The sequence below is a fragment of the Acomys russatus genome, chromosome 29, assembly GCF_903995435.1.
Source record: "Acomys russatus chromosome 29, mAcoRus1.1, whole genome shotgun sequence".
NCBI classification, from domain to species: Eukaryota; Metazoa; Chordata; class Mammalia; order Rodentia; family Muridae; genus Acomys; species Acomys russatus.
This window is the reverse complement of record NC_067165.1, coordinates 13151167-13176717: the sequence shown is the minus strand read 5'-3', so window position 1 is coordinate 13176717 and position 25551 is coordinate 13151167. Positions and strand designations below refer to the sequence as shown.

Below are 25551 nucleotides of genomic sequence, written 5' to 3'. Positions count from 1 at the left end.
TAACCTGTCAGTCCACAGCTTTGTAAAGTTTTGCTAGAAATTCAGTGAAATGACACTCACAAGGCCTGTCTCTGTCATTGCTTCAAGTTCTGATGTCACGTTCTACAGCCTCAATGGATAACAGCCCTATGCCAGTCCAGGGTCAAGTATGACGGCAGCGTGCGCAGCAGATAGCTCACTTTGTGGGCAGAATAGTGATGCTCACGTTTGTTCACTGAGTGAATGAAGAGGTTAAGAAATGATATGAGAGGCAGGCGTGGTGGAGCACGCCTTTAATCCCAGCACTCGGGAGGCAGAGGCAGGTGGATCGCTGTGAGTCCGAGGCCAGCCTGGTTTGCAAAGCGAGTCCAGGACAGCCAAGACTAACACAGAAAAACCCTGTCTTGAAAAACCATTTAAAAAAAAAAAAAAAAAAGACACGATATGATATGATATGTGAGAGCTGGGTATGGTGCCCCATATCTTTAAGCCCAGCACTTGGGAGGCAGAGACAGGCGGATCATTGTGAGTTCGAGGCCAGCCTGGTCTACAAAGTGAGTCTACACAAAGAAATCCTATCTTGAAAAACCAAAAGAAAAAAAAAAAGTTGTGAACTAACAAACCAGTTACTCCCCAAGGGCAGCTCGGCTTCCTCTCTGTGTGCCCAGTGCCTACGTTAGGGCCAGGCATAGACCACTAATGAACAAACCATAACTGAATAGGACCTTTTTTTTTTTTTTTTTTTTTTTTTTTTTTGGTTTTTCGAGACAGGGTTTCTCTGTGTAGCCTTGGCTGTCCTGGACTCACTTTGTAGACCAGGCTGGCCTCGCACTCACAGCGATCCACTGCCTCTGCCTCCCAAGTGCTAGGATTAAAGGCGTGCGCCACCACGCCCGGCTCCTGAAAAGGACCTTTACTGGCAATCCTTTCTATTCTGTGCCGCTCCTGTTGTGTAAGCAGATTGGTTGCTCTGTTCAGATATTCTGACACTCAGACACGGGCCTTCTCCTGCTGTGGAGACTGGCGGCCTCTGCACTGTAGTGTACATATGATCTTTTAAGTGTCTGCTAGTGTAGGTAGGCGTGCGTCTGAATGTGTCAGTGCTCATAGGCCTATCTCTGCAAGTGTTTATGGGCTCTTCATTCAGTCTGCATGGCTGCTGTGAATTTGTCTTTATGGCCATGTCTCTGGGAGTGACCCTGTGGCCTTGTGCATCTGTATGCATGTCTGAGTCTCCGTGTGTGACTTCCTGCATCTATGTGCCTATTGGTAGAATGATAGTCTGTGTATGTGCCTTGAGACCAGGGCTTCTCAACCTCAGCACTATTGACATTTTGGGTCCGATAATTCTCTGTGAGGGCACTGTCTGGGACAGTATAGGTCGTTACACACCATCTACCCACTAGATGCCAGTAGCAACTCCCTTTCCACACCCAGTTTGAACAATCAGAAATCAATCAAAACTATCTGTAGGGGCTTAGGATGGTGGGACATTTGTCTAGCATATGTTAGGTGCGTATGTATGTATATACATGTATGTATATTCAGACATTGCCAAGTGTCCCCTGGGAGTGCACACACCCCTTATTGCACTGGCAGTCACTACTTTAGCCATTTCTGCCTATACTTTTGCTTGCCCACCATGCATTTCTCTGTTTGGCCTAATGGGTACCTGAGTACATCTGCTGTGTTCCTTATGTATACACTCAGTTCATATCTGCTCTATGTATTCTGCTTTCAATGCACCTGCGAGTCTGCTTTCCGGCTGTGTGTCTGCAGATGTAATAATCTACACGTGTGCTTTGTATGTGTATCTATGAGGAGAAACCCATGAAAATGGGCCATGTCTGCTTCTGTGCGTGTATCAACCACCCTTCTGTGTGCATGTATTTGTGGGTGTGCATGAGTGTCCGTGCATGCACTCGCTCCAGTGTGCCAGCACAGATGCAGCAGTGTAGTGGGGGCAGCAGGCAGGAAGGGGCAGGGACAGGGATATTAATGTTTCTGAAGTGGATCTGATTTGATACGTCTTGTCCCATTGTCAGCATCTGTTTAGCGGGATTTGTAATACTCCGTGGCTCTGGATCACTCATGCTTAGCGTGGAATGTGGCCTTGCATACCAATTTTGTTATTAAACACAGTCTTTGCCTCCCCCACAACCCATCCATCACCTCCCACCCCAGCTCCCGCCTGCTCTGCACTGCCCACCATATTTCAGGGCCCGGTTCTCTCCTGCCTGCCACCCGATGCCGGAGGGCCTGGGCCTGACAAATTGAATCAGGGGGAGATCATTCCTAGCCTAACACGGTTTGCAGCGTGTTGGAGGGAGAACTGACAAGAGTCGTGTCAGCCCCATCACCCCAGTCCCATAGGAACCAAGAGCAAGCTAAGACTAGGGAACACTGAGAAGGGACCTCCAGGGCAGATAGAATCTTCAGGGCTGACTCTTGCTTGGTAAAGCCCCTTTCTTAGATACCCTGCCTGGTACCTGTGTCCCCTCCTAGGGGCCAGCACTGTCCTTGGCACCAGGTAGAGCTGAGCCAGATGCCAGGCCACTGGGTTGAGTGTACTGGGTGGAGCTAGGCTGAGCTGGCTGGACTATGCGGTACTTGCAAATGTCTTCTCTTGGCCTTAACTTGCCCATCTTCCCTTGTTCACATGACTTGGGCACCAGGTAGAATGGTCACCTTGTTCTTTTCTTTCTTGGCAGCAAAAATTCCCTTCTGAAGGATGCCATGGCTCCAGGCACCCCAAAGGTAGGTGGCCAGCTATGTTTTCCCTCTTGCCCGTCCCAACCTAGGCCTACTAAGATGTGGCTCCTCCTGAGACAAAGGCCACACCCTGTGGATTCCACTGCCTCTGCCTCCAGTGTTTGGGTATCAGCCCGATGCCTAGGGCTGCTTGGTGTGTTGGGGTGTGGCTGGGGGTACAGAATCCATCTGTGTAAAAAGATTTTCTGACTTCTTTTTCTTTTTTTTTTTCCCCTGTGTGTGTGTGTGTGTGTGTGTGTGTGTGTGTGTGTGTGTGTGTGTGGTTTTTGGAGACAAGGTTTCTCTATGTAGCCTTGGCTATCCTGGACTCACTTTGTAGACCAGGCTGGTCTCGAACTCACAGAGATCCACGTGCCTCTGCCTCCCCAGGGCTGGGATTAAAGGCGTGCGCCACCACGCCTGGCTTGACCTTCTCTTTTTCTAGCTAGGAGAGGGATGAGGGTCAAAGGTGGCCTGGGGTATAGGCAACACAGACACTAAAGCTGGGGAGCCTCAAAGGAGGAAGGTGAGTTGTAAGCAATGAAAGAAAGTATAGAATTCAATACAGATAGGAGCCAGGAGCCAGATATCTTCCCAGACCCTGACCACCACCTCACCCCCCCCCCCCCCGTGTGTGTGTGTGTGTGTGTGTGTGTGTGTGTGTGTGTGTGTGTCAGCCATTACCAAAGAACCAGAGAAGATGCCAGGTCTATCTGAGGAAAGAGTTAACTCCTTAGAACAATAACTGTGAAAGAACCTTGAATGCATCAGGTAGAGAGAGATGAAGAACAAATGTCCCCTCTTAGCCACTGACATGACTTCTTCCCACAAGGAGGAGATGGTACTCTTTCCCCAAAGGTGGTGATTGGGAGGGGATGGAGATGGGGGAGGGAGAGGTACTCACTAAATACCTGGCCTGTCCCTCTGCTTAATGTTGCTGTCCCCTCTCTCAGAAGTCCCCACACTACTCTCTTTGGGGGGGCATGTCAAGTAGTTGTTGAACCTTGGGGAACAGATTTATTCAGTTAGTAGGAGGGGGAGGTAAGAACAGATTAAGGTAAAGCAAGGGAGTTAGGAGGGTCGGTCACAGGAGAGCGTGTTTCTCGGTCCCCTAAGGAAAAGCTGTGCCAATATGTCTGGGTGTCAGCAGGCCAGCAGGGAAAGGGGCATGGAGAAAGGCCCGTGTGTGTGAAAGGCCTGAAGTCTGAGAGCAATTTTGAGAAAAGGAGCCAGTGTCAAGTATTACTTCTGTGACTTTGGCCAACCCTCCCTTGGGCTTTTTTTTTTCCCCAAAGATGTATTTATTATTATGTATACAGTGCTCTGCCTGCATGACAGAAGAGGGCATTAGATCACATTGTAGATGGTTGTGAGCCACCATGTGGGTGCTGGGAATTGAACTCAGGACCTCTGGAAGAGCAGTCAGTGCTCTTAACCTCTGAGCCATCTCTCCAGCCCCTCCTCCCTTGGGCTTTTAAAGCAGGGAGAAGGTAAACTATTCGCCCTCATTCAAAACTTGCTAAGTCACAGCTAACTTCGAAAGGAGGAACTGGAGAACCCAGCCCAGCCTGGGATTTGTGCAGATCCTGGCCAAGGCCTGGAAAAGAAAGGGATGGGGGGCCAGGCAGCTGTGGATTGGAGGATGCAGGAAGCCACATAGGCCTTGCTTGGCCCAGACCACACTTTCTTTCTTCTTCTTTTTTTTTTTAATCAAAAAATTTTATTTAAAATGTATGTTTATTATATACCCTGGCTATTAATCTTCAATAACATTAACAGACTGCATTTTCTAACAGTGCAGTAACTAAAGGTCATGACCAAGCTTCTAACGCAGGGGCAGGGCAGGGGCTCAGACACAGAAACCAGAAGGGCTTGTGTTCTAAGGACCAACCCTGGCAGGCATACTCTTCATGCACACCTTTCACATACATGACCCATGGGTCAGAATGCATACCCAGGCAGTGTTAAGCACGGACACATTCCTGCCATCTCTGGCATGCATGACACTGGCATACATCGCTAGATGCAGGAAAAAGGAGCTACTGCTCACCTACTTCCATGTAAACACGGCCAAGCTGAGCAGTCTCTGGCTTCCCCTTGGCCTCGACCTCAGCTTTACGGAATCAGGTCATGTGAGAAAGAGGTAGAAAGCATAAGGTTGAATCGAGAGTCTGAGAGAACAGGGTGGGAGGGCGGGAGGGAGGGAGGGTGGGAGGAAAAGGAGGAGAGGGCGAGGGGCCCTTAGACAAGATTGATGGCCTCGTTGCCATTAAGAAAAAAATTAGCCGGTGGCGGCTATCATATTAAAGGGTGAAGAAGCCGTGAATTATTTTCTTAAAGATCTTATCGCTTACAATGATAATTTTACCTTCCAAAAGGCCACTTTTAATGAGGCGAAGAGCCAGGCAAAAAGTCATGATTTAATGCCAGGATTTTTTTTTTTTTTCAAAACACATTTTACTGCTTTTTGGTCCATGTTTAAAAAGCGCCAGTGACCTTTTTTTATTCCACTTGCCCCAGGTGTAATGCTGAGGCCTCGCAGGGCTTCTAACCTAGAGAGAGACAGAGACAGGGAAAACCTTTGTTACTGTTGGGGGACCCGCACACTGCTTTCTTTTCCCAACATCTGCCTTGGGGAAAAGAACATTGCCTGGTATCTTTCTGACTGGGGCTGTCACCCACCAGGCCTCCCGTGAGGTCAGTGAAGGAATCCCACTCGGAGGCAATCCCATCCCAGGCCCTCCATAGCCTCCTCCCTCCTCTGGCTCCCTGAGCGGTGGTTGCATCAGAATACACTGGCACATCAGCAGCTGGGGGACCAGACCCCCTTACTTCTTAGGGTCCTTGCCCGAGGATGTATAGCCTGGCCACCGCATGCGGGTCACATCCTAAGGTTCAGTCAGAAACGAAGGATAAATGACCGCTCCATCTTCCCCAAATTGCTTTCTTTGGGCTGTCACTGGCGATTTGGCACGGTTTTCCAGGCTGTGGAGGACTTCTAGGGAACTGTGTGCTTCCGGCTCAGAGCTGTGCAGACTGAGGGAGGGAGGGGGGAACGGGTTATTTTCAGGCCTCTGAGGCCCCCACCCTACCCCCATTTGCAGCTGAACAGGCCTTAGCAAGAGCTGGCTCTCGGTCGGAACATGCCATGTGGTGTTTAGGATTGCGGTGCTCTCACACAATTTAAAGCAGACAGTTTATTAATCTAAACTGCAGGCGTATGTAGAAGAGGCCACCCGGGATTGACGGAGGGGGATTAGTTTTGCTGGGGGTTTTTGCTGGGGTCATCACCAAAGCACAGTGCTAAATGGACCCAGCGTATGTCCCCAGCTTCACGCTGGAAACTCATACATACTATTTAATTTACTGTCTCCATAGAGGGGCTGCCATCAGCCCGTATTAGGGGAAGGCAAGGCGGCAGGTATGTGGCTTTACCCCCAAGTGGGTCCTAGACTGTCTGCTCTTGAAGGAAGAACAAAGCCTGCTTGGGTCAGTAATCTCTCTCCACTCAGGTAGAGATCTGCAGGAGCAAGGGTCTAACCAGGTACCGTGGTCCATGGCCGTAACCTCGGCACTTGGGAGGCTTTAATAGGAGGATCACTGGGAGTTCCAGGCTAGCCTGGCCTAAGAGTGAGACACTGTCTCAAATAAATAAATAAATTAAATAATTTTTAAAAACCAAGCAAGGGTCTGTATGTAGACCTAACACCGTCCATCCTTTCCACAACCGGACTTCCGTGCTTAACCTGTCACTTCGGGTTTTCTGTCTCACTTCTAAAACTCCCTGAGGACCAGGAGCTCCTGGGCACTGAACGTGGGTCTCACTTGGCCTGGGGCCATGTGTCATTTTCTTCTTCCAGTCCCTCCTGTTGTCTGCTTCCATCAAGAGGGAAGGAGACTCTCCGACGGCTTCACCGCACTCTTCTGCCACCGATGATCTGCACCACTCAGACAGATACCAGGTGAGGAGGGTGTGGCAGGAGGCCTGAAGTAATCTCATCCTGTGAGAGAGTCAAGCTCAGGCAGGGTGCTAACTCCTCCTGAAGAGGCGGGAGCTGGGTTGGGTGCCTTTGAGCCCAGTACCAAGTCAACATACAAAGCGCCGGCGTCAGGGCATGGGCCTTATTAAGCACATGGATTTTAGGGTGAAATGCCAAGTTCTCTGGGGGCTCTGCTGAGCTCTGAGCACCTCTGAAGCATCCTATCCATTGAGGAGTAGCTTATGGGACTTGTGTCTTAAGAGAGGCCTGGAAGCATAGCCCAAGACCACTAGAGATTTCTTTTTTATTTATTTATTTATTACATACACGGTGTTCTGCCTCCATATATACCTGTACATCAGAAGAGGACACTAGATCTCTTTACAGATGGTTGTGAACCACCATGTGGTTGCTGGGAATTGAACTCAGGCCTTCTGGAAGAACAGACAGTGCTCTTAACTGCTGAGCCATCTCTCCAGCCCCACTAGAGATTTCTGACCTCAGGAGCCAGATCCCTGGAACCAAATAAGCACGTGTTCCTGCCAGACCTCGGTATCAGAGATACCCAGTCAGCCTCTGGGACACTGCACTGATCAGACAACCAGGATGGAGGTGGAAACTTGACCTAACTCTAAGGACTTTTGGCGGAAAGAGACAAAACTCTGTCCCACAGAGTTTCCTTCCAAAAGATAAGCAGAGAGAGGCCTGCCCTGAGACCCACCCTTCACTCTGAGCTTACAGCAGCCCCAGCACCTGCTAAGGAAGGGAAAATGACCACCAAGCAGAAACTGGCTCAATTCCCTGACCCCACTCCAATCCTCAAAATGTGTTTGCTTTATTCTCTGTAGAATGTGAGGAAAGCCTCTTGCCTAAAAGACTGTGCTCACACATCCCTATCTGGTATTTATTTACAACTGACTTAGGAAATGCTCTAGAGCACATCAGTACCCCTCAGAGAGTTCCCCCTTCTAAGCCCTAAACAGCCTTCCCGATTTTGAGATAGGTTCTCACCATGTTGCCCAGTCTGGCCCCAAACTCATAGTAATTCTCCTGCCTCTGCCTCCCATGTTCTAGTATTGTAGCTATGTGCAACTACATACAAACATTTCAGGCTTTTTAGAGGGAGACATTGGTACAGAGTCTCGTTGTATAACTCAAGCTGGCCTCACACTCAGTGCAATTCTTTTGCCTCAGCCTCCCGAATCCAAGGATTTCCAAGTACCTTTTTTTGGATTTTTGGGTTGTTTTTGTTGTTGTTGTTGTTGTTTTGTTTTTCGAGACAGGGTTTCTCCGTGTAGCCTTGGTTGACTTGAACTCGTTTTGTAGATCAGGCTGGCCTGAACTCACAACAATCCTCCTGCCTCTGTCTCCTGAGTGCTGGGATTAAAGGCATGCGCCACCACGCCCGGCTCCAATTACCTTCTTAAATGACACGTCAGATTAAGCAATTTATAAGCCGAAGTCCAATCTCCTTGCATGGCAGCAAGGCATCCTGTGACTTGGATTGAACTTGCATTCCCAGCTTCCGTTTGTAAGGTCCCTTCCACGATGCCCTGGCCTCGGTGTACTGAGCTAAGTCTGCCCACACCCGGAACGTGCCTCCTCTTCCTGCCCTCGCTTTACACAGGGCACTTTTGGCAGGGATCTTTCACCCCACAAATTCCTGTTTGTCCATCACCATCCTGCTGAAGCACTGTCTCCTCCAGGAAGTCCTCCCAGATTATCTACCCCTTCTCACCACCCTGTGTGCTGCAGGTTTGGGCACAGTCACCCTATATTCTGATCTCCTGCTCAGATATGTGTCCATTAGCTACTAACACGCAACGTACCATCCCAAAATTTGTTGGCTTAGCACAGATGAGTATTTCCCTTCTTTTTCTCTCTTAAAACTTTTAAATTATTATATATAGCATGTAGTTTCACGATGACACGTCACAGGAGATGTACTTTGATTCTCCTCTCCTGCCTTCCACCCCATGCCTCCTTCCTGCTCTCATGTCACATATGTCCTATTGCCCTGTTTGGCTCCTCACTATGTCCTTTCCCTTTCTTGTGGTCCCCTGACTAGTTTTTAAAATGCACTCACACTCACACATATGCATAAGGACATATGCTAGGATCCACATGTAAGAGGGACCAGGAAATGTTTTTCTGAGTCTGGGTTATTTTACTTAATATAATACTGTCTGGATCCATCCATTTGCCTGAAAATTTCATGATTTCTTTTTTTCTATTTTTTTTTTTGAGACAGGGTTTCTCTGTGTAGCCTTGGCTGTCCTAGACTCGCTTTGTAGACCAGACTGGCCTCGAACTCACAATGATCCGCCTGCCTCTGCCTCTGAGTGCTGGGATTAAAGGCGTGCGCCACCATGCCCGGCAATTTCATTTTTCTTTTCAAGCTGAGTATTCCGTTGTGTAGGACTCTTTACTCTTTCACTGAGTAAAGAGTTTGCTATATAAACGTGAAGACCTGAGTTCAGACCCCTAGCACCCTCATAAGAAGACAGAGGACACAGGCAGACGTCTATAGCTCCAGGGTTGGGGCCAGGGGCAGGAGGATTCCAAGGGCTTGCCTATATCATCTAGCAATCAGAGATGAATTTCAGGTCCATGAGAGACCCTCTCAAAAAATAAAGTGGAGAGCTAGAAGAGAGACTCAACATTGACCTTTGACCTTTACACACATGCGCACATACACTTCAATAGTGTATATATAGTACTATTCATTTTCCATTCTTTAAACTTTTTTTTTTTTTTTTTAAGATTTATCTTTATGTATGTTTGTGCTTTTGCCTTCATGTTTATATGTGTATCACATGAGTGTCTGGTGTCCTCAGAGGTCAGAAGAAGGTGTCAGATCCCCTGGAACTGGAGTTATGGATGGTTGTGAGTCACTGTGTGGGTACTGGGAACTGAACTGGGATCCTCTGTAAAAACAATTCCCTGTAACTGCTGGGCCACCCCTCCAGCCCCTCATTATCTGCCTGTTGATGGGCATCGAGGTTGGTTCCATTTCTTTGTTATCGTAAACAATGCAGCAACAAACATGGGCATGCAAGTGTTTCTGTGGTAGGATCTAGAGTCCTGGGTGACTAGCCAATCCCTCACGCAGAGTTGGCCTCACCACATGTTCAGATACGCTGCCCCTGGTTGGTGTCCTGGCCATAGTAACGTCCCCTCTCTCCCCTCTTCCTTTGAGACAAGGGAACAATGGGGACTGAACCCAGAACCTCACACATGCTAGGCAACCACTCTAGCTGCAGAGCTAGCTACCTTTCTAGCCTGCCTCTCACCTTCTGTTTTTTTTTTAATATTTTTATTTAATTTTTAAATTTATGTGCATTGGTGTGAGGGTGTCAGATCTTGGAGGTACAGACAGTTGTGGGCTGTCATGTGGGTGCTGGGAATTGAACCCGGGACCTTTGGACGAGCAGACGGTGCTCTTAACCACTGAGCCAACTCTCCAGCCCTCACCTTCTGTTCTTAGCAGATGCCAGGAGGTGTCCCATTCGAATAGTGGCCACCAGGCATGGTGGCGCGTGCCTTTAATCCCAGCACTCGGGAGGCAGAGGCTGGTGGATCGCTGTGAGTTCAAGGCCAGCCTGGTCTACAAAGTGAGTCCAGGACAGCCAAGGCTACACAGAGACCCAGTCTTGAAAAAAAAAAAACAAAAACAAACAATCAATCAAATAGTGGCCAGAGCTGCAAGGCTTCTTCTGGAAACCAGAATCTGGAAGTTGCACATCACCATTTCCATCACTTTGTACTGGGCGAAGCAAGACCCAGAGTCAGCCCTTAACTGAGGGTGGGGAACTGCTGTTCTGGAGAAAACCCGCAGAGAGCAGTGGCCACGTTTAATCTGCCACATGGATCTGACCCTTCTCTAGACTTGGAGTTCCTCCAAAGCAAAGACCTTGTCCTAGCCTTCCTCTATCTGCTACCACTCCTGCCCAGCCCACTGTCCTTGCCTCCCTTGGGACTGAGTTTAAACGTGATGAAAAGGGAATACATTAGTTCCTAAGCACAGTGAAACGAAAATCACAACAAGGTGCACAGAGGGGGAAATGACAGACCTGGATTTCAGAAAAGGAGTAGAAGTTCCCCTTGGCATACAAGAAAGAACAGATATTCTAGACAGAGGCACTCCTGTGAGCAAAGAGCAGAAAGGAACAATACGGGATGGTGTATTGATGGACCTGTTGCAGTTCAGTTTCCTTGAAAAGGACCATGCTCCCAGAATTAAAGGTGAACACTCACTCCCTGGATGTGTTTTTGGAAAGTGAAATTGGCAAGTCATGAAACTGGTAACTAGCTGGGCCTCTCTTGTTCTTTCTGCCATGTCGGGCAAATGTGCTGGGCTTTAAAACCACTGAAAACTGGGCGTCCCCAACTACTCATGAGGCTGAAACAGGACAAGCTGAAGGCAGGTTGGGTGATGGAGGTGTGGCTCAGCAGCAGAGCGCTTGCTTAGCATATACAAGGTCCTGTTTTGGTTCAGTCCCCAACACTAGAGGGGGGTGGGTGGGTGGGGGAAGGGGAGGCTCAAATCACTGACCTAGGCAGAAGGCTTTGGTTTCTGGTTTGTATTCCTATTGATTTGACCCCTGCTGAGTGTCTAAACCCACTTCAACCATGACGTCACTTTACCATCATGGCAACTGTACAAGCTAGAATTCATGGTCTCCAGACTTTTCTAATAATATACCTTATGAGAAACAAGTTCAAATTTGAAACAGAATCTGTGTGCCCCAGTATCCTAGACCGTTCCTGTGTCTGTCAAGATTTGCATCGTTGTAGCCCATCCCTGAAGTGAACAGCTTGTCTTGGCTCAGGGTTCTAGTCTGTAATTGGTTGGCCTTGTTGCTTTGGGTCTGCGCTGGTGCAGACACCTCGCTAGGCCCCACCTCCTCCAGGTTCTGTCACCTCCCAATAGAGCTAAGGCAGAGGCTTGCCTTTAGGGGACATCCTATATTCTGACTATAGCAGTATCCCAGCTCTTTGTTGGCCCGGAGCTTGCCTCATGTCCTACTGAGTAGACCTACTAGACAGAGGTGAGCTGCCTTCCACGAAAAGGAGCATTTCAACAGTGAAAACACGCACGATGAGAAGACAGTTAGGAACTGAGACAACTCAGAGACAACAAACCCAGTGATGGAGTAGAAAAAAATGGAGGCTCAGCGGTGAGCAGTCGCTATCACAGAGCATGGAGATGTGGGAACCAGAGGAGAGTGGTCCAAAGAGCTATAGGAAGCTTTGCAAAGCTGCGGGGGGGGGGGGGGGGGGGGGAGGGACGGCAAAGGATGGAATGGATACGGTACAACAGATTAGAGAAAGGCAGGACAGGGCAGGACAGGGCAGGTGTGAGTCAAGCTGCAGATTTTTCTCCGTAAGTCCTTGAAAGATTTAAAGAAAAAAACTCGTTAATTTTGCACAAAAGGAAGATCATGTGTGAAGTGTGGAGGATTGGTTTTAGGGAGAGAGACTGGCGATCAGGAAATGAGCAGGGAAAACACCTGTAATTGAGAGCCAATATGAACTATGCACTGTGAAAAGCAAGGCAGTCACCGAAGAAATCCTGAGGGGTGGCTTCCGTCAGCTAGGAGACACTCTGGGCTCCGGGTCTGCCCAAATGACTCATACCAATGCCAGCTCTGGAGTGGTCAACCCACCAATACAAATTAATACATGCGAGAATGAGGATAGAGACGGATGTAATAATCTTCCAGGAGACAAAGCTTAAGGTTGTATAGATAGATGATAGACAAGAGATGCAGATAAGAACATTTAGATATTTAAAGGTGGATTCCCAAGATCCAGAAGATTCAGTGGGAGGGACGAAGGGGCGAGGCATCACCTCAACAGAAGGTGCTACTGAGAACCCAGGAGGAAGGTGCCTATTGTAGGTCGCTGTTGGCCTAATGGGCACATGATACTTATAGGAGCTCCAGGAATGGCCTGCAGGTGATGAAATGTTGGGCATCCTGCGATGGGATAGAGGCATGAGGAAATCTTCCTGTTGGGCATTGGTGGAGATGGGCCCTGCAGAATTCCTACGTCTTCTCCCTGGAAAATCACTCCTTTGGAGGTGCTGCCCTGGGCCCGCGCGCGCTAAAAGCAGAAGCCCGAGCTGATCTCTGGGGCCGAAGGAACGTGGCGTGATGGGAAGCACCAGTGGGCCGCCCGGGCCGGGGCGGAGAGTGCTTAGGGGCTGTGGGAGGGGCCAGAGAGGTGGGGCGGGCCCAGCAGGTAGTTACGGGGTTGCAAGCGGTAATTTCCTGGCCCGGGTCTGCTCGCCTCTTCCCCACCCCCCCACCGCCACCCCGTGAACTTTCACCCCCAGCGCGTTACGGCGGCGGATCACGTGATCAGGGCCAACATGGCCGCCGCCGCTACCGGGAGCTGAGGTGCCGCCGCCGCCGGGCAGCCGGGGGGAATCCGCCCGCATCGCCGCCCTCGCCGGCCAGGCTGCCGCGGGGCCCACAGCACCGGAAGCTGGGGCTGGGGCGGCACCGCGCGGCGGCCGCGGGGGTCCCGTTAGAGCAGCCCCGGCGGCTATGCCGAGGGCCCGGAGCGGCCGGCGGAGCAGGGGGGCCGGCGGGAGGGAGGAAGTAGGTTTGTTTACGGGCTGTTTGGGGCGGGGCGGGCCAGGATGAGGGTCGGGTACCAGGGTAGGGGCCGGGACTCCAGGCCGCGTCTGACGCTCTCTTCTCTCTCTCCCTCTCTCTTTATTTATTTATTTATTGCATCTGCCGGGGATTTCCTCCCAGACCTTCCTGCGAGTGCGAGCCAACCGGCAAACCCGACTGAATGGTGAGTCCGGTCCGGCCCCTCCCTCCGCCCCACCCCCGGCCTCCTCCCTCCCTCACTGCCCGCAGCTCCCGGCTTGCCTGGGTCTCTTCTTCCTCGTCGGGCCGACTGACTTCTTGGCAGCCCCAGCGTCTGAGAGTGCAAACCAAGGCTGCCGCCCTCAGTTTCCCCGTCTGTCTAATGGAGGGTTACGGTACTCAGCTCGTGCCCAGGCCTCTCTAAAGGCCCGAAAAGAACCCTGGGGGGCGGGGGGGGGACGACAATAAGTGTCGGAGAAAGAGGAACGAGCTACACAATTCCACTCGGGAAGCTCAGCTTTGAATTTGCAGACTGCTGGGACCTCACTATACAAAGTCGGCAGGGCGCTGAGAATGTTTTTTCTTCTAGTTTTTAATCAGTGCCCGGCAGTGTGAAAGCAGCCTCTCTGCCGAGAGACTTGACAATGCAATGAGATCTGGAGTTCCCACGGCAACAGGAACTTAACTCGTCCCGGGGCTCTTTGAGTTATCAGTCGGCCCACATTTCACAAAGGTGATCAGTGTGGGCTCGACAGCTCTTAGAGGCCTTTTCTGAAAACAGGCCGCAGCGTACGCACTACCTGGCGGTCTGCCTTTTGGATGCAAACCTCTGGAGCATTCCTGTTTGCTGAACACAATTGAATCGTCCCGCTTTTTTTTGTGCTGACTTGAGGTGTGGTGTAAGTTGGGGTTCGCTGTAAAGGGCCCTAGGGTCTCGGGGCCAGCTGGTGAGTAAGCCGGTGGATGGTTAAGATGCCTAGCCCTTACTGCCTGAGCGCCACCTCCAGCCCAGTGTGAGAAAGAAAAGAGCACGCATGGCGGCCTAGCACCATCCTCACCACACCTGTGAGAGAAAAATGTTTACACGTGTTGTATAAATAAGGCAGCTGAGGCTGTGGCGGCTGAAGAGCGTTTGTTTCGTATCCCCCAGGTTGGTGTAGTTGAGCCGTGCTTAACGTTTGCTTATCCCTAAAAACCTTCGCTGCTGCAGCAAGTCAAATGCTTACACTCGTAGAGGCAGCTTCAGGGACTGAACTAAGCTCCCTAGCACACTGTAGGAAGCTTGTTCAGGACTCTTAGGAATGGCAAAGGTAGAGAGCCAACTCTGCCTTGCGTGCCTGGGACTTTGCAAGGGAAGCCTAGCCTGTTGGGGTAGCTTTCTGGGGCTGCAAGGATTCCTGTGCTGGCCTAGGTGTCCTGGGCAAAGGGAACGTCTGACAATACCACGCTCAGCCGTTTCTTTATTCAGTGATAAGATCTTTTTGTCTTGCATTTTGGTTTGTGGTGAGGGCCCACCAGGCTAGCCTGGAACTTAAAGCAATCCTTCAACCTCAGCCTCCCAAGTTCTTGGCTCACAGGCATTGGAGTCACAGAGCCCTAATTCAGTTACTGGGCCCTTCAGACTTGGCGGAACTGTAAGGGACCTTTGTCGGCACACTACTCCACACCTCAATTCCAAAACCTTCAGGGAGCCTTCGCTCCGTACCGTTTTTATGTCATTGTCCCTAGCTCTGCAGTGTCAAGCCTGCTTAACCCTGGAATTCCAAGCAAAGCAGGGGTCTGGGTATATATGCATAAAGGGCCCAGAATATAGTCACAGTTCTATGGTGGAAACACAGGAAGTTGGAGAGATGAGGTAGACTGCAGACCTAGGTTCTGAAACTGCACGTGCAGTTCCTGTGGGGGTAAGGTCCCCTTGGCTTTGGCTCTTTCTAGGGCCACTGTTGTGCAGTTAGAGAAACTCCCTGCCTCAGATTCTCAGCAGGTGCAAGGCTCGAGCCTTCGCCGACTCATGGACTACTCCACTAAGGCCCAGGTAGGAAGGCTCTTGATATGAGGGAGCATTCTAGGCTGTGAGGCCAGGCCTGGTTTCTGGTCCACCTTTGGTACCTGTTGAGTGCTTAAGCTTGTTCCTCGATGGGGTCCCTTCCCCTGTTAAGATGTGGGAAGACAACCTTTGCTTCAGGATATGGATGCAGACAAGCCCCTCTTAATGAGGTGCACAGCAGACCTGTCACATACAAACTCTCACCTGTGGTTCCTCCCCTGCCTGGTCATGAACTTCCCGCAGGGTCAGCCTACCTAAGAAAATTCTTCCTGGCCCTTCAGTAGAAAATCTTTGCCTTGACAAGCTCTCTCCCGCCACCACTCTGGTCTCCAAGTGGCCATCGCTTGCTTGTCCTGCTCTCGCACTCTGGGAGGGGCAAAAGGGAAAGAGTCTCCTGCTTTGACCCCGCCGTGCTTCAGTGACAGGAGGGCTGCAGAGAAGGATTAGTGAGCTAATTAGAAATGATTGCATCTCTCAGCATTAATTAGCAGTGCTGTGGGCTTGCAGTGTGCACTTTGGAGCTGAGCCCCCTTTGGGACAGCATGGTAGGCAGGCCTCTGCCTCTGGGGCCTGCCAGCCCTCTGTGCTAATTAGAGGTGATGGGACAGGTTTGGTTAAGCACTATAAGGCCTGCCCTCTCCGGTTACCCTGGGTCCTCTGACCTGGCTGCCCAAAGTCTAACCCAGACCCTGTATACTTTTCTAGCTGGGCCTCAATCTCTTTTCCTATGAAGTGGCAGCAGTGGAGACATTAGAGTCACTGCTCTTGGCATGATAGGTGCCATACTTGGGGCACTTGTCCCTGACACAAAGGATGTTTCTACAGACTGAGTAGATCAAATCAGTCTTAGAATAGCCCTGATTCTAACCAAGGAAGAGTTATGTAGGGCTGAACTTCCTAATACAGTGAGCTACGGGGAGCGTCTCCGCCTACTGGACTCACTGAGCACTGCAGCTAGGGAAGGGAGGTTGCACTTGAGCCGCTCCCCTGGCCCACCAAGGAGCAAGCCTGGGCCCCTGGGGAGCAGGAGGCACTGAGAAAAAAGGGCAGCATGTGTCCGTTCCCCTGGGACACTGAACTCCAGTGACCATGGGCTTACTTTGTGCTCTCCTTTGTGTTTCTCCATGCAGCTCGGATTGGGAAAATGAAGCGGAGGAAGCAAGATGAAGGGCAGGTATGTCCCCTGTGCAGCCGCCCCCTGGCAGGATCGGAGCAGGACATGAGTAGGCATGTGGAGCGTTGCCTTTCTAAGGTAGCGGGGCTATGGCCACCCACCTCCCTCTCTCCCTTCCCTGACCTTGCTGCTCCTAACCTCTGGGCTCCTGGGCTCCTGTGCTCTCAGCAGCTTCTGCCTCTGCTCTTGGCTTTCGTTTCTACTCATTCCCTGTTTGGGCTCCCGTGGAAAATTCTGGGGAAGAGGCCATGTCTTTGATTTCCATATTGGTTGTATTTCAAGGGGACCCATTTGGCACCCCGCGGCAGGGGCAAGGGCTGTGTGTGCCTTCCCCGCAGGCTTTGGGAGCAGGTCAGGATGGCCTGGGCTCTGCATGACCCTGCTGTGCTCTTCACAGAGGGAAGGCTCCTGCATGGCTGAGGATGATGCCGTGGACATCGAGCATGAGAACAGCAACCGCTTTGAGGAGTACGAGTGGTGTGGGCAGAAGCGGATACGGGCCACCACGCTCCTGGAAGGTGGCTTCCGAGGTATAAGGCAGCGGACAATTTGGGCAGTGGCACGCTGGTGACCAGGTTACTGCTGGTAGCTGGTCATCATTTCCACCACGTGGGAACTACTGCTGGTGGGGCTCCTTTGTGACCATGCTGCCTGCCTGTGCTGTGCATATTAAAGTGGATGTATTTGGGTGGGGAAATGGAATTGTGAAGCTGCAAGCTAGCAGTGACGAGGGGGGCTCTCAGCCTCGGGTGATGCATTGAAGGTGACAGCCAAGCCGCGTTAGCACCTGCATAAAATATTAAAGGGACGGTTATGCATTTATCACTCCATCCCTCTTAAGGCTGATAAATGAGAATCCAGCAACCTGCTGTACACCTCCAGCACTAGGGGCCCTCAGGGCTTCTAGGCAAACACATTGGATTTCCTCCTCCTCCTCAGCTCTGTGTCAGGGAAATCAGTTACAGAGGAGAGAGTGAGTTATGGCAAAATCTGACCTCCCATGAGCTTCATTGGTGAATCTAATTTTAGCTTTGATCCCATCTCTTCTCCCAGGGCGCCCTCTGCCCTGAAGCAAGAGGGGCCTGGGCTCAGCTGCTCCCTGCTTCCCTTGGGCTCTCCCAATGGCTGCAGAAGAGTCTGCAAGGCCCTACTCATCTCGCCTGCCTTCCTCGCTCCTGATACAAGGCTTGGCCCCTGAGATGAGACAGAAGAATGGGTTGGGCGCCCAGGGTCAGTATCCTCTTGTCAGACTCCCCTGCCAAGGGAAGGGCAAGGGGAAGAGGTAGCTGCTGCTCAGCTTCTGGCTCTTTCTTCTGTCTGTGTAAAAGCACAGCTGGCACTGCAGCTCGTGGTCATTAAGGGAGCCAGGCTGCCTCCCATCTGCCTCCTGTTTCTGGGCAGCACCCTTGGGAGTGCCGCTGTGTGTGCTCCCTGGGGGATCTCATAGCAGCCTTGAAGACAGTCTCCGCCTCATGCTGAGATCAGGTCTCTGCAGTGCCACTCAGTGCAGATGGGGCACTATGCCTCTGGGTTTCTTGCATGTTGCCCACCAGTCTGAAGACAAGCCAGAGTGTAAATCAGGAGGTTTGAACCAAACCGCTTCCCCCAGGCTGAGCTGGACAGCCTTAGTTGTCACTGCACAGAGCAGTTCTGTGTTGGGACTGTAGCGGGTCTGAAGCCTCGCCAGAGTGAACAGTAGACCCCATAGCCCAGGAACTCTGCGCGTAGGTGCTGGCGTGTGTATTACAGATGTTGAAGGCAATCCTTGCTGAGTCAGTTCTGGAAGGCTCTTCTGGATTAGCTCTGTTACCAACAGCAACTATACACACCGACTGCAGTGGCAGTTGCTTGGGTTTCTTGGACAAAATGGGACCTGGTAGCTCTTGGACACTCCTAGAGTCCCTGAGTGGGTGAGGCTGCACAGGGCCTGCTGCCTCGGCGGAGCCCTTCTGCATGGGATGCACCAGCGGATGGGGGTGAGCAGCTTTTAGGCCTCGGGTGGGTATCATTTTTCTGGGTGTGTTTACACTGTGAGGTTGTTCCTTTCAAGAATTCCTGAGGAGAGTTCAAAGAGGGCTTCTCTTTGAGCGATTTGGAGAGCGAGAATAAGAGTGAGACTTGAAGAGGGAATGGGGCCGGAGGTGCCTTTATCTGCAGAGAATTGCTCCAGCTTTCCTGATAGAAGCTGCTGCCGCCTCTTAAACAGCTTAGTGCAGTCAAAAGACAGGCTGACTTGAAAGGCTGTTTTACAGCGAGATCAGCGGGGGCCACGGTGCAGAGAGTGGAGCGATGGAGCTGAGCCTCCTCAGTGGGAGGGGGCCCTGGCTGATCCTGACTGCCTCTGCCCCTGAAACCCATCTGTAAAAGCTGGCCATCTGTCAGCCTACCCTCCCTGGCCAGGACCAAAAGACCCAACTCTTGGGGGGTTGGGTGTGGCCCTGCCAGGCTGCTGGTGTCGACGCAGTGCATTGATCGCCCGCCGGGCGGGCCGGGCCGCAAGCTGGGCAGCTCCTGCTTAATGTGATTGAAAGGCAGTTAAAATGGCGGTGACCTTTTCAGGAGGAATTAGATTGCCTGCCAAGACCGGTTAGAGGGAGTGATAACGCCAGCTGAAGAAGCTGCCCGGCCAACTTCAGAGAGAGAGAGGGAGGCAGAGGCAGGATGAGCAGGCGAGCAGTGGGGCCCATTTAAGCTGCACTGTGCGTGCTGACAGAACAGAGATTGCTGTCCTTGTTAGATATGAAAGAATTGAAGACCTGTGATAAGTCCCTGTATCCCTTCATCCCCTGTCCCTCCTCCCAGACCAAGGTCCCTTCGTCATCCTCGACAAAGCTTCCTACATGGGTCAGATCAGCTGCCTTGAATGTAATCTACTGTGGGAGGCCATGGTCAAGCAAGAATCTCGGTGAAGACACTTGGCTTAGGAGAACGGGCCATGAGCATGGGAGCTTAGGATAGATGGCAAAGTTGAGATGTCTCAGTTCTGAGAATGCTTGGAACTGATGTCTCGGGACAATAGGAAGAGAACACAAGAACGTCAAGGGAGGTCCATCTACAGGTAGATTGGCATTTGTTTCGTTTATTTAGAGGCACGGCTTCACTATATAGCCCCATCTGGCCTGGGACTCGCTGTAGAGCAGACTGGCCTCATGCTCCACAGAGATTCACCTGCCTCTGCATCCCAGTACAAGCAGATTAAGAAACAAAAACAACACTAGAAACTGAGGAGCTAGGTAAAGGCTTCTAGAGGGTAGCTTCCCTGTCAGCGCTCTATGGGCTGTCCAGCACAGCTGCTGACTGCTCTCCTGAAGCCCGAGGTCTGACTGCTAGTGCTGTTTGTGCGTGGGTAATAATACCCAGGGCCCAGTGCTTCGCCTGAAGATACCAACAGTCGGGGTGGGATTCTGGGGTTCTCTACCAAACCTAGGCAGAGCAGGTGTCTCCAGGCTGGAGAAACAGGCCACGGGGAAAGCAGCCTTGGGAGAAACCTGACTGTGTCCTCCGTAGTCACGGAGACGTGTGACCAATGAGTCAGGGGTCACTTTCCCTCATTTCCTACCTCCTCCTGTGTCTTGGGAAGAGGTGTGGGGTGCTGGGCTGTGAATCTCCGCATGTACTGGTAGCCAGTGAGAGTTCACTTGTCTGGATTTGGAGAAGCCAGAGCTTGGTGCATCTGGACAAAGGGCATGGGAAAGACTGCTTTAAAATAAGGTGGCTGTGATGGTGCAGACCAAGAGTGCTAAGAGGAGGCATTTCCAGGAAGCTGCTCATGAAGTAGCAAGTGTCTGTCTGCACCTTTGTCTTGCAGCCCTGGCTGGAACCTTGCAGGAATGCAGCACAAGGCCCCTCTCAGACAGCTGGAGTGGGTCAGATATGGTGGTACACTTCTTTAATCCCAGGGCTCCTGAGACAGCGGCAAGCGGGTGTCTGTGGTTTCAACGCCACCTGGATCTGCACAGTGGGTTTTAGACCAGCCAGAGCTTCATAGTCTGTGTGTGTGATGGTGGAGAGGGTGCTAGAGTAGGGGGAGGGAGGGTACTAAGACAGTGGTTATGGAGGGCTCCTGCCCTGCCAGATCTGCCTAGGGCACCATCTTTCCTGAGGTTTGTGTTAGATTTAGGCTGGTTCTAAGTAGCCTGTAAGTAAGACTCATGAGAGAACAACAGGTAGGGGCAGCTTTAGCACAGCTTCTAAATAACTGCTGATAAACTGAATCAGCAGATGATGAGGCAAGAGTGTGAAAGGTGCCACTCTACAGGCAGAGCCAAGATGGGAGCCCTAGTTGCTAAAAATGTCTCTGATTGCCACTGTGCTCCCCAGTCCTGTCGGTGATGCGTGCTGGAACAGTGTAGCACTGGGAACAGGTTTGGAGTGGAAGGTTATGATGGCTGCTGGCTGAGAGGGGTGTGGCTAGGAGCAAGGCTTCTTCTGTCCCCTGTGGCAGTGGACAGGATTTAATCACCTTTTGGAACACAATTGTTAAGCTGGAACAGAGGGAGTGCAGGCAGAAAGAGCAAGTATCAATGGTTTAAACGGCGTCTGTCTCTGTGTGACTCTCCTGACGTGAGGCAGTGAAACGCGTTATCGAGAAGGCCCGGAAAGTGGCTAAGTGCGTTTGACACACGCCAACTCCCTGCCTCCACACTGGATAATTGCATTGTCAACTGTTCAGCGAGGTGGCAGGTGACACTGCAGGCCGATTGATTGTCCCGCATCGCAGCTCCCCAGACTGTCAGCTCCCCAATCGATGGCGTTTACACAAGACACCGTAACTGCATCTGTAACTAATTCCAGTGTAAAACTCCCCGGAAGCTGATGCCCCTGCCCTCCCTGTAGTCGAGCACTGGACTCTAGACGGCCCCAACACTTGACTTTCTCCCCAGCTCTGGTTTGGTTGGGAGCAGCAGGTGAGGAAATCAATGGTGCCTTTTTTGTGGTTTCAGGTTCCAGGATGTTACTGTCCCCAGTAAACTGGCATCTCCAGTTTCTCAATCGATCCTTTGATCAATTGATTAAATTAACACTGATTTCCCTACCCCCTCAGTGGCCCAGGAAGAAATGAGTTTATGGGAGAAGGGTCATTTTCATAAAATTTAGACTTACATATCATTTCGGCACTTAACCCTCTCCTACTCTGCTCCAAGCATTCACTTGAGGGAAGGGGACTCTGCTGGGCACTGTTGACCATCAGACTTAGTTTGCCAGCCATTTTGTCCTTTTCATCTGAAGCAGAACCATAGCGGAGGGGCCTCCCTGGTGACCGGGAGCTGTTCTGGATCCTCTTGGAGGTCCGAGGGACCAAGTTGTTCCCTGCACAGCAGCAGCTGGAGCAGCAGCTTGCTTGCTCTTCCCAGAGCTACATGGAAGAGGAGCTAAAGACTTGGAAAGGAACTGTCCGTGCCATCTTGCCTCTGAGTACTGGCTTGGGATATTCCAGCAGCTGAGAACATAAAATGACTGTGGAGCCTTCCTCTCCAAGATTGAGGAGGGGGGCAAGCTGGCAGGGGTGCTTTCTGCATAAAACGGCTTTATGGCCGTTTCTTTTTATTATGATTCTGCCAGAAGTCAGCAAGTGACATTTCATTAAGAAAATAAAGTTTAATGTGCTGGGAAGGAGGTTGGGGCGAGTACCAGAGTGAAATTGGTGGTGGCAGCCTGCTTGGAACACCTGTGGGGATAGGGAGAGGTTCCCCACATCTGTCTCTGCTGGGGGATGGGATGAGTGGCAGAGTAGAGGACTGCTCAGGCCAGAGGCAGCACGACTTTTTCTTAGCAAGCAAGATGTATCATGCCCACCCCCTTTGCTCCCGCTCAGAGGAAGGGAAGGTTGCTGCCAAACTGGGGCCAGACCGTGGCCTGGCCTTCCCTCTGGTGCAGGGCTCATAAGACAGGGAGCAATAGTGCCAGGACTCAGCCAGCACTGCTGTGGTGTGTGGCATGGATGCTGCTGAGTGAGGCTTGGTACAGTAAATACAGTCTTAAGAGTTGGGGTGGACATGAAGGAAGGGACAGGTGTGTGTAAGTACTCAGAACACCTGGAGGGTGGGACCAGATCCTGACACTGTTGATGCCAAGCCAGATAGGACGACCCCCAGAAGGGTGAAAAATATAAGAGGCGAGAGGAAAGTACTTGAGGTCACTGGGCTGTTTGACATGCTGAGGCCTCTGCCAGCTTTGGCTTCTCTTTAGCCAGGGGAGCTGCACTAGGCACAGAGGTGGTACTAAAGATCACTTTCGTCTTCCCTACCCATGAGGCAGGACTGTGCTGGGCTGAGCAGGGACTATGAGGCTGCTCCTGAGCTGTACACACTTGGGAGTGGAGGCTGGCGGGGTTTGTCAGGGTTGTGGGGTGCGGGCTGTAAATGAACCTGATAGCTACATTCTGATTGATGGCAGAGTTTGTCTCCCAAACTGTCAGAGGGTTTATAGAGGTGCCACTCACCCTCGGGGTGGGAATTGCTTGTCAGGACACCTGGCTGTGAACAGGAGACAGAGCTGTGACTTGGTGTTTTCGCAGCTTAATGGTTCTGCTGCTGACCTGCCTGCTGCCTCAAGTATGTCAGTCCCTCTGGGGAGGCAGCAAATGGGGACTGTCAGGAAGGCAGAGCCTAGGCACTGGCTAGCCTTGGAAGTGGATGGATGGAACGAACCTCAGAGCATAGACTGAAGGGGTAAAAGGGATGAGTCAGGGAAAATTTACTGGCCGAAAGCACGTCCTGATAAAGTGAACCGCACGAGGGGAGCCTTAGGTATGTCTAGGGCATGTGATGCAGTCTCCCTGGCTGCACTCATAGGACTTCTTGTGGAGTGCGTGTAGTGAGGAGCTTCCAATGGTTATGGCACAGGGAGGATGAGTGGACTGTAGGGTTGAGTGGGCTGAGGCGGGAGGACGACATTTCTGAGATCCCTGGGCAGAGCTCCAAGCTTCCTCTTTGATACAAAAGATTCCTCTTCTCAACTTTTTGGGCAGAGTCCTTCATTTTCCTTTGTCCCTGGCAGAGCTGCTGACCTGGCTAGTAAGTTGACACCTAAGACTCACAAGGACAGAGATGTGGGGACAGTGCTTTGGCCTCTGACCTTGGCCTATGAGAGATGTGGTTCTAGAAGTCAGAGACCACCTGGCATGTGCAGAGGGCTGCTGGAGCCTGGAGCTGGCCTTCCGCATTAGCCGGGAGTCGGCCTGCGGCTGGGACGACTGGCCTCAGGGCCTTCGTGACTGCTCTGAGAGGCAGGTGCACATGTCGATCCTCCTTGTCTGTCCTCTTCTAATCCCTTTCTCACTACACTTGTCCAGGAATCTGGGCTGTGTGAGGTGGAGATGAATAATTAATGTCAGGCGCTTCAGACACCAAATATTTGAACAGCTGCCTGGTGTTTTTGCTGGCAAAGGACCTGGTGGCCCAAATCAGGATGTTGACTGCTTGGCCTGAGCCAGCCTTTTCTCCTCTCTGATGGATCTCTAGCTGGACAGTGAGATGGGGAAGCTCAGGCCCTAGTTGGGGGTGACCTTTTGAACCTGAGTTTCTCTGCCTTTCTGTCTTCTGGAACTGGAAGACAGGTATATAGGAGGCCTGTCACAGTAACCTGACATAGTGTGGGAATGTGCCAGTTTAAAACCAGAGACAGCCTGGAGCTACACGCAGTACATTTAAAGGCTAGAGAGGGACACACAGAGGAAGGGGTTGGAAATACCTGAATGTCTGTCTGTACATATGTCTGTCTAGTCTTGGACCTAACTGCTACCTGGGAGCAGCTGGAAGGGCACCCTTGGCCTAGTCCTTGGCACCTGGCCCTTCTTACACTCTGCTTCCCACAGGCTCCGGCTTCGTCATGTGCAGCGGCAAAGAGAACCCAGACAGTGACGCCGACCTGGATGTAGATGGAGATGACACTCTGGAGTACGGGAAACCGCAGTATCCTTGGGGCAGAGTGGGGCAGACCAACAGCAGCAAGTAGCTGCTGCCTCTAAAACGATCATACTCCCGGAGCCAGTCTCGGCTTCAGGGGACCAGGGTGCTCCTGACGAGTCAGAGCCCTTGTGTCCTACTGCATCCTTGCATCTATTGTCCTTGACCACCATGCCAGATACACGGAGGCCGATGTCATCCCTTGCACAGGAGAGGAACCTGGCGAAGCCAAGGAGAGAGAGGCACTCCGGGGCGCAGTCCTAAAGCAAGTGTGGGCAAAGGCGTGGGCAGTCTGTATGGAGGGATCCCTGGAGGCAAGGCGCAGCTGTCCTGCTGGCCTCACTTAGTTCTTTCTCCTTCCTTTCCTTTAGTGGCGGCCCCCCAAGCACCCGCATCACACCCGAGTTCTCTAAATGGGCCAGTGATGGTAAGTCCTGACCCAGATTAGTAGCATTGAAGTGAGGAGAGGACATCTTTAGATGACAGCGACTGCCTCCATCGCAGACACCAACTGTGCTGCTCATTTAGCCAGAGTATGAGTTGAACTTTTGTCCCTACAGAGATGCCATCCACCAGCAATGGCGAAGGCAGCAAGCAGGAGGCCATGCAGAAGACCTGCAAGAACAGTGATATTGAGAAGTAAGTATGGCTGGCCGGGAAAGGGGCCCTTTGCTGCAAGCAGGAAGGCCTGCTGCCAGTGCTTCTGGTGCTCTGAGTACAGCTCAGTCCTCCTGCCCTGGGCACACGGCCGGCAGTGGAGCCAAGCTGGTGCTAAGCATGACTCTCTGAATTGATCACTGGGCCATGGCCCTAGGAGCTGTGGTGGAGAGGAACAGTCCTTCCCTGCCCGCTGTAGCTGCCCCCGCCCGTGGGAGGTGATGTATGGCCACCCAGCCCAGCCAGTGCACTTGATTCATCTCCAGTTTCTGTTTCTTAATCGGGAGCTAAATTGGTTTCATTTTTCTTGTCCCGGGTAGCGCTTGCAGGAGGTTTTAGGCAGGAGCATTGGGTCTCATCACTTCCACTAGGAATTTTTGGCCAGGGTTCTCCAGCAGAGGAAAAGGAGACGCATTGTTGTTTTAGCCAGGGCTGCTGGACAGTACCATGG

At 51.7% G+C, this 25551-nt stretch overlaps 1 protein-coding gene across 3 annotated transcripts in view; it reads left to right on the top strand.

Moving 5' to 3' along the window:
- Rnf220 (ring finger protein 220) overlaps positions 1–25551 on the top strand; it is a 224940-nt gene that overhangs the window by 193782 nt on the left and 5607 nt on the right. Inside the window, exons 4-12 of one of the 3 annotated variants that reach the window (XM_051170930.1) lie at positions 2691–2736; positions 6591–6692; positions 13478–13520; positions 16493–16614; positions 16934–17066; positions 24353–24449; positions 24622–24708; positions 24815–24870; positions 25004–25082. In XM_051170930.1, the coding sequence (XP_051026887.1) occupies positions 2691–2736; positions 6591–6692; positions 13478–13520; positions 16493–16614; positions 16934–17066; positions 24353–24449; positions 24622–24708; positions 24815–24870; positions 25004–25082 (765 nt within the window). Of the gene's footprint in view, positions 1–2690; positions 2737–6590; positions 6693–13154; positions 13323–13477; positions 13521–16492; positions 16615–16933; positions 17067–24352; positions 24450–24621; positions 24709–24814; positions 24871–25003; positions 25083–25551 lie in introns of those variants that run through there. The other 2 variants (XM_051170928.1, XM_051170929.1) reach the window with 2 other exon arrangements.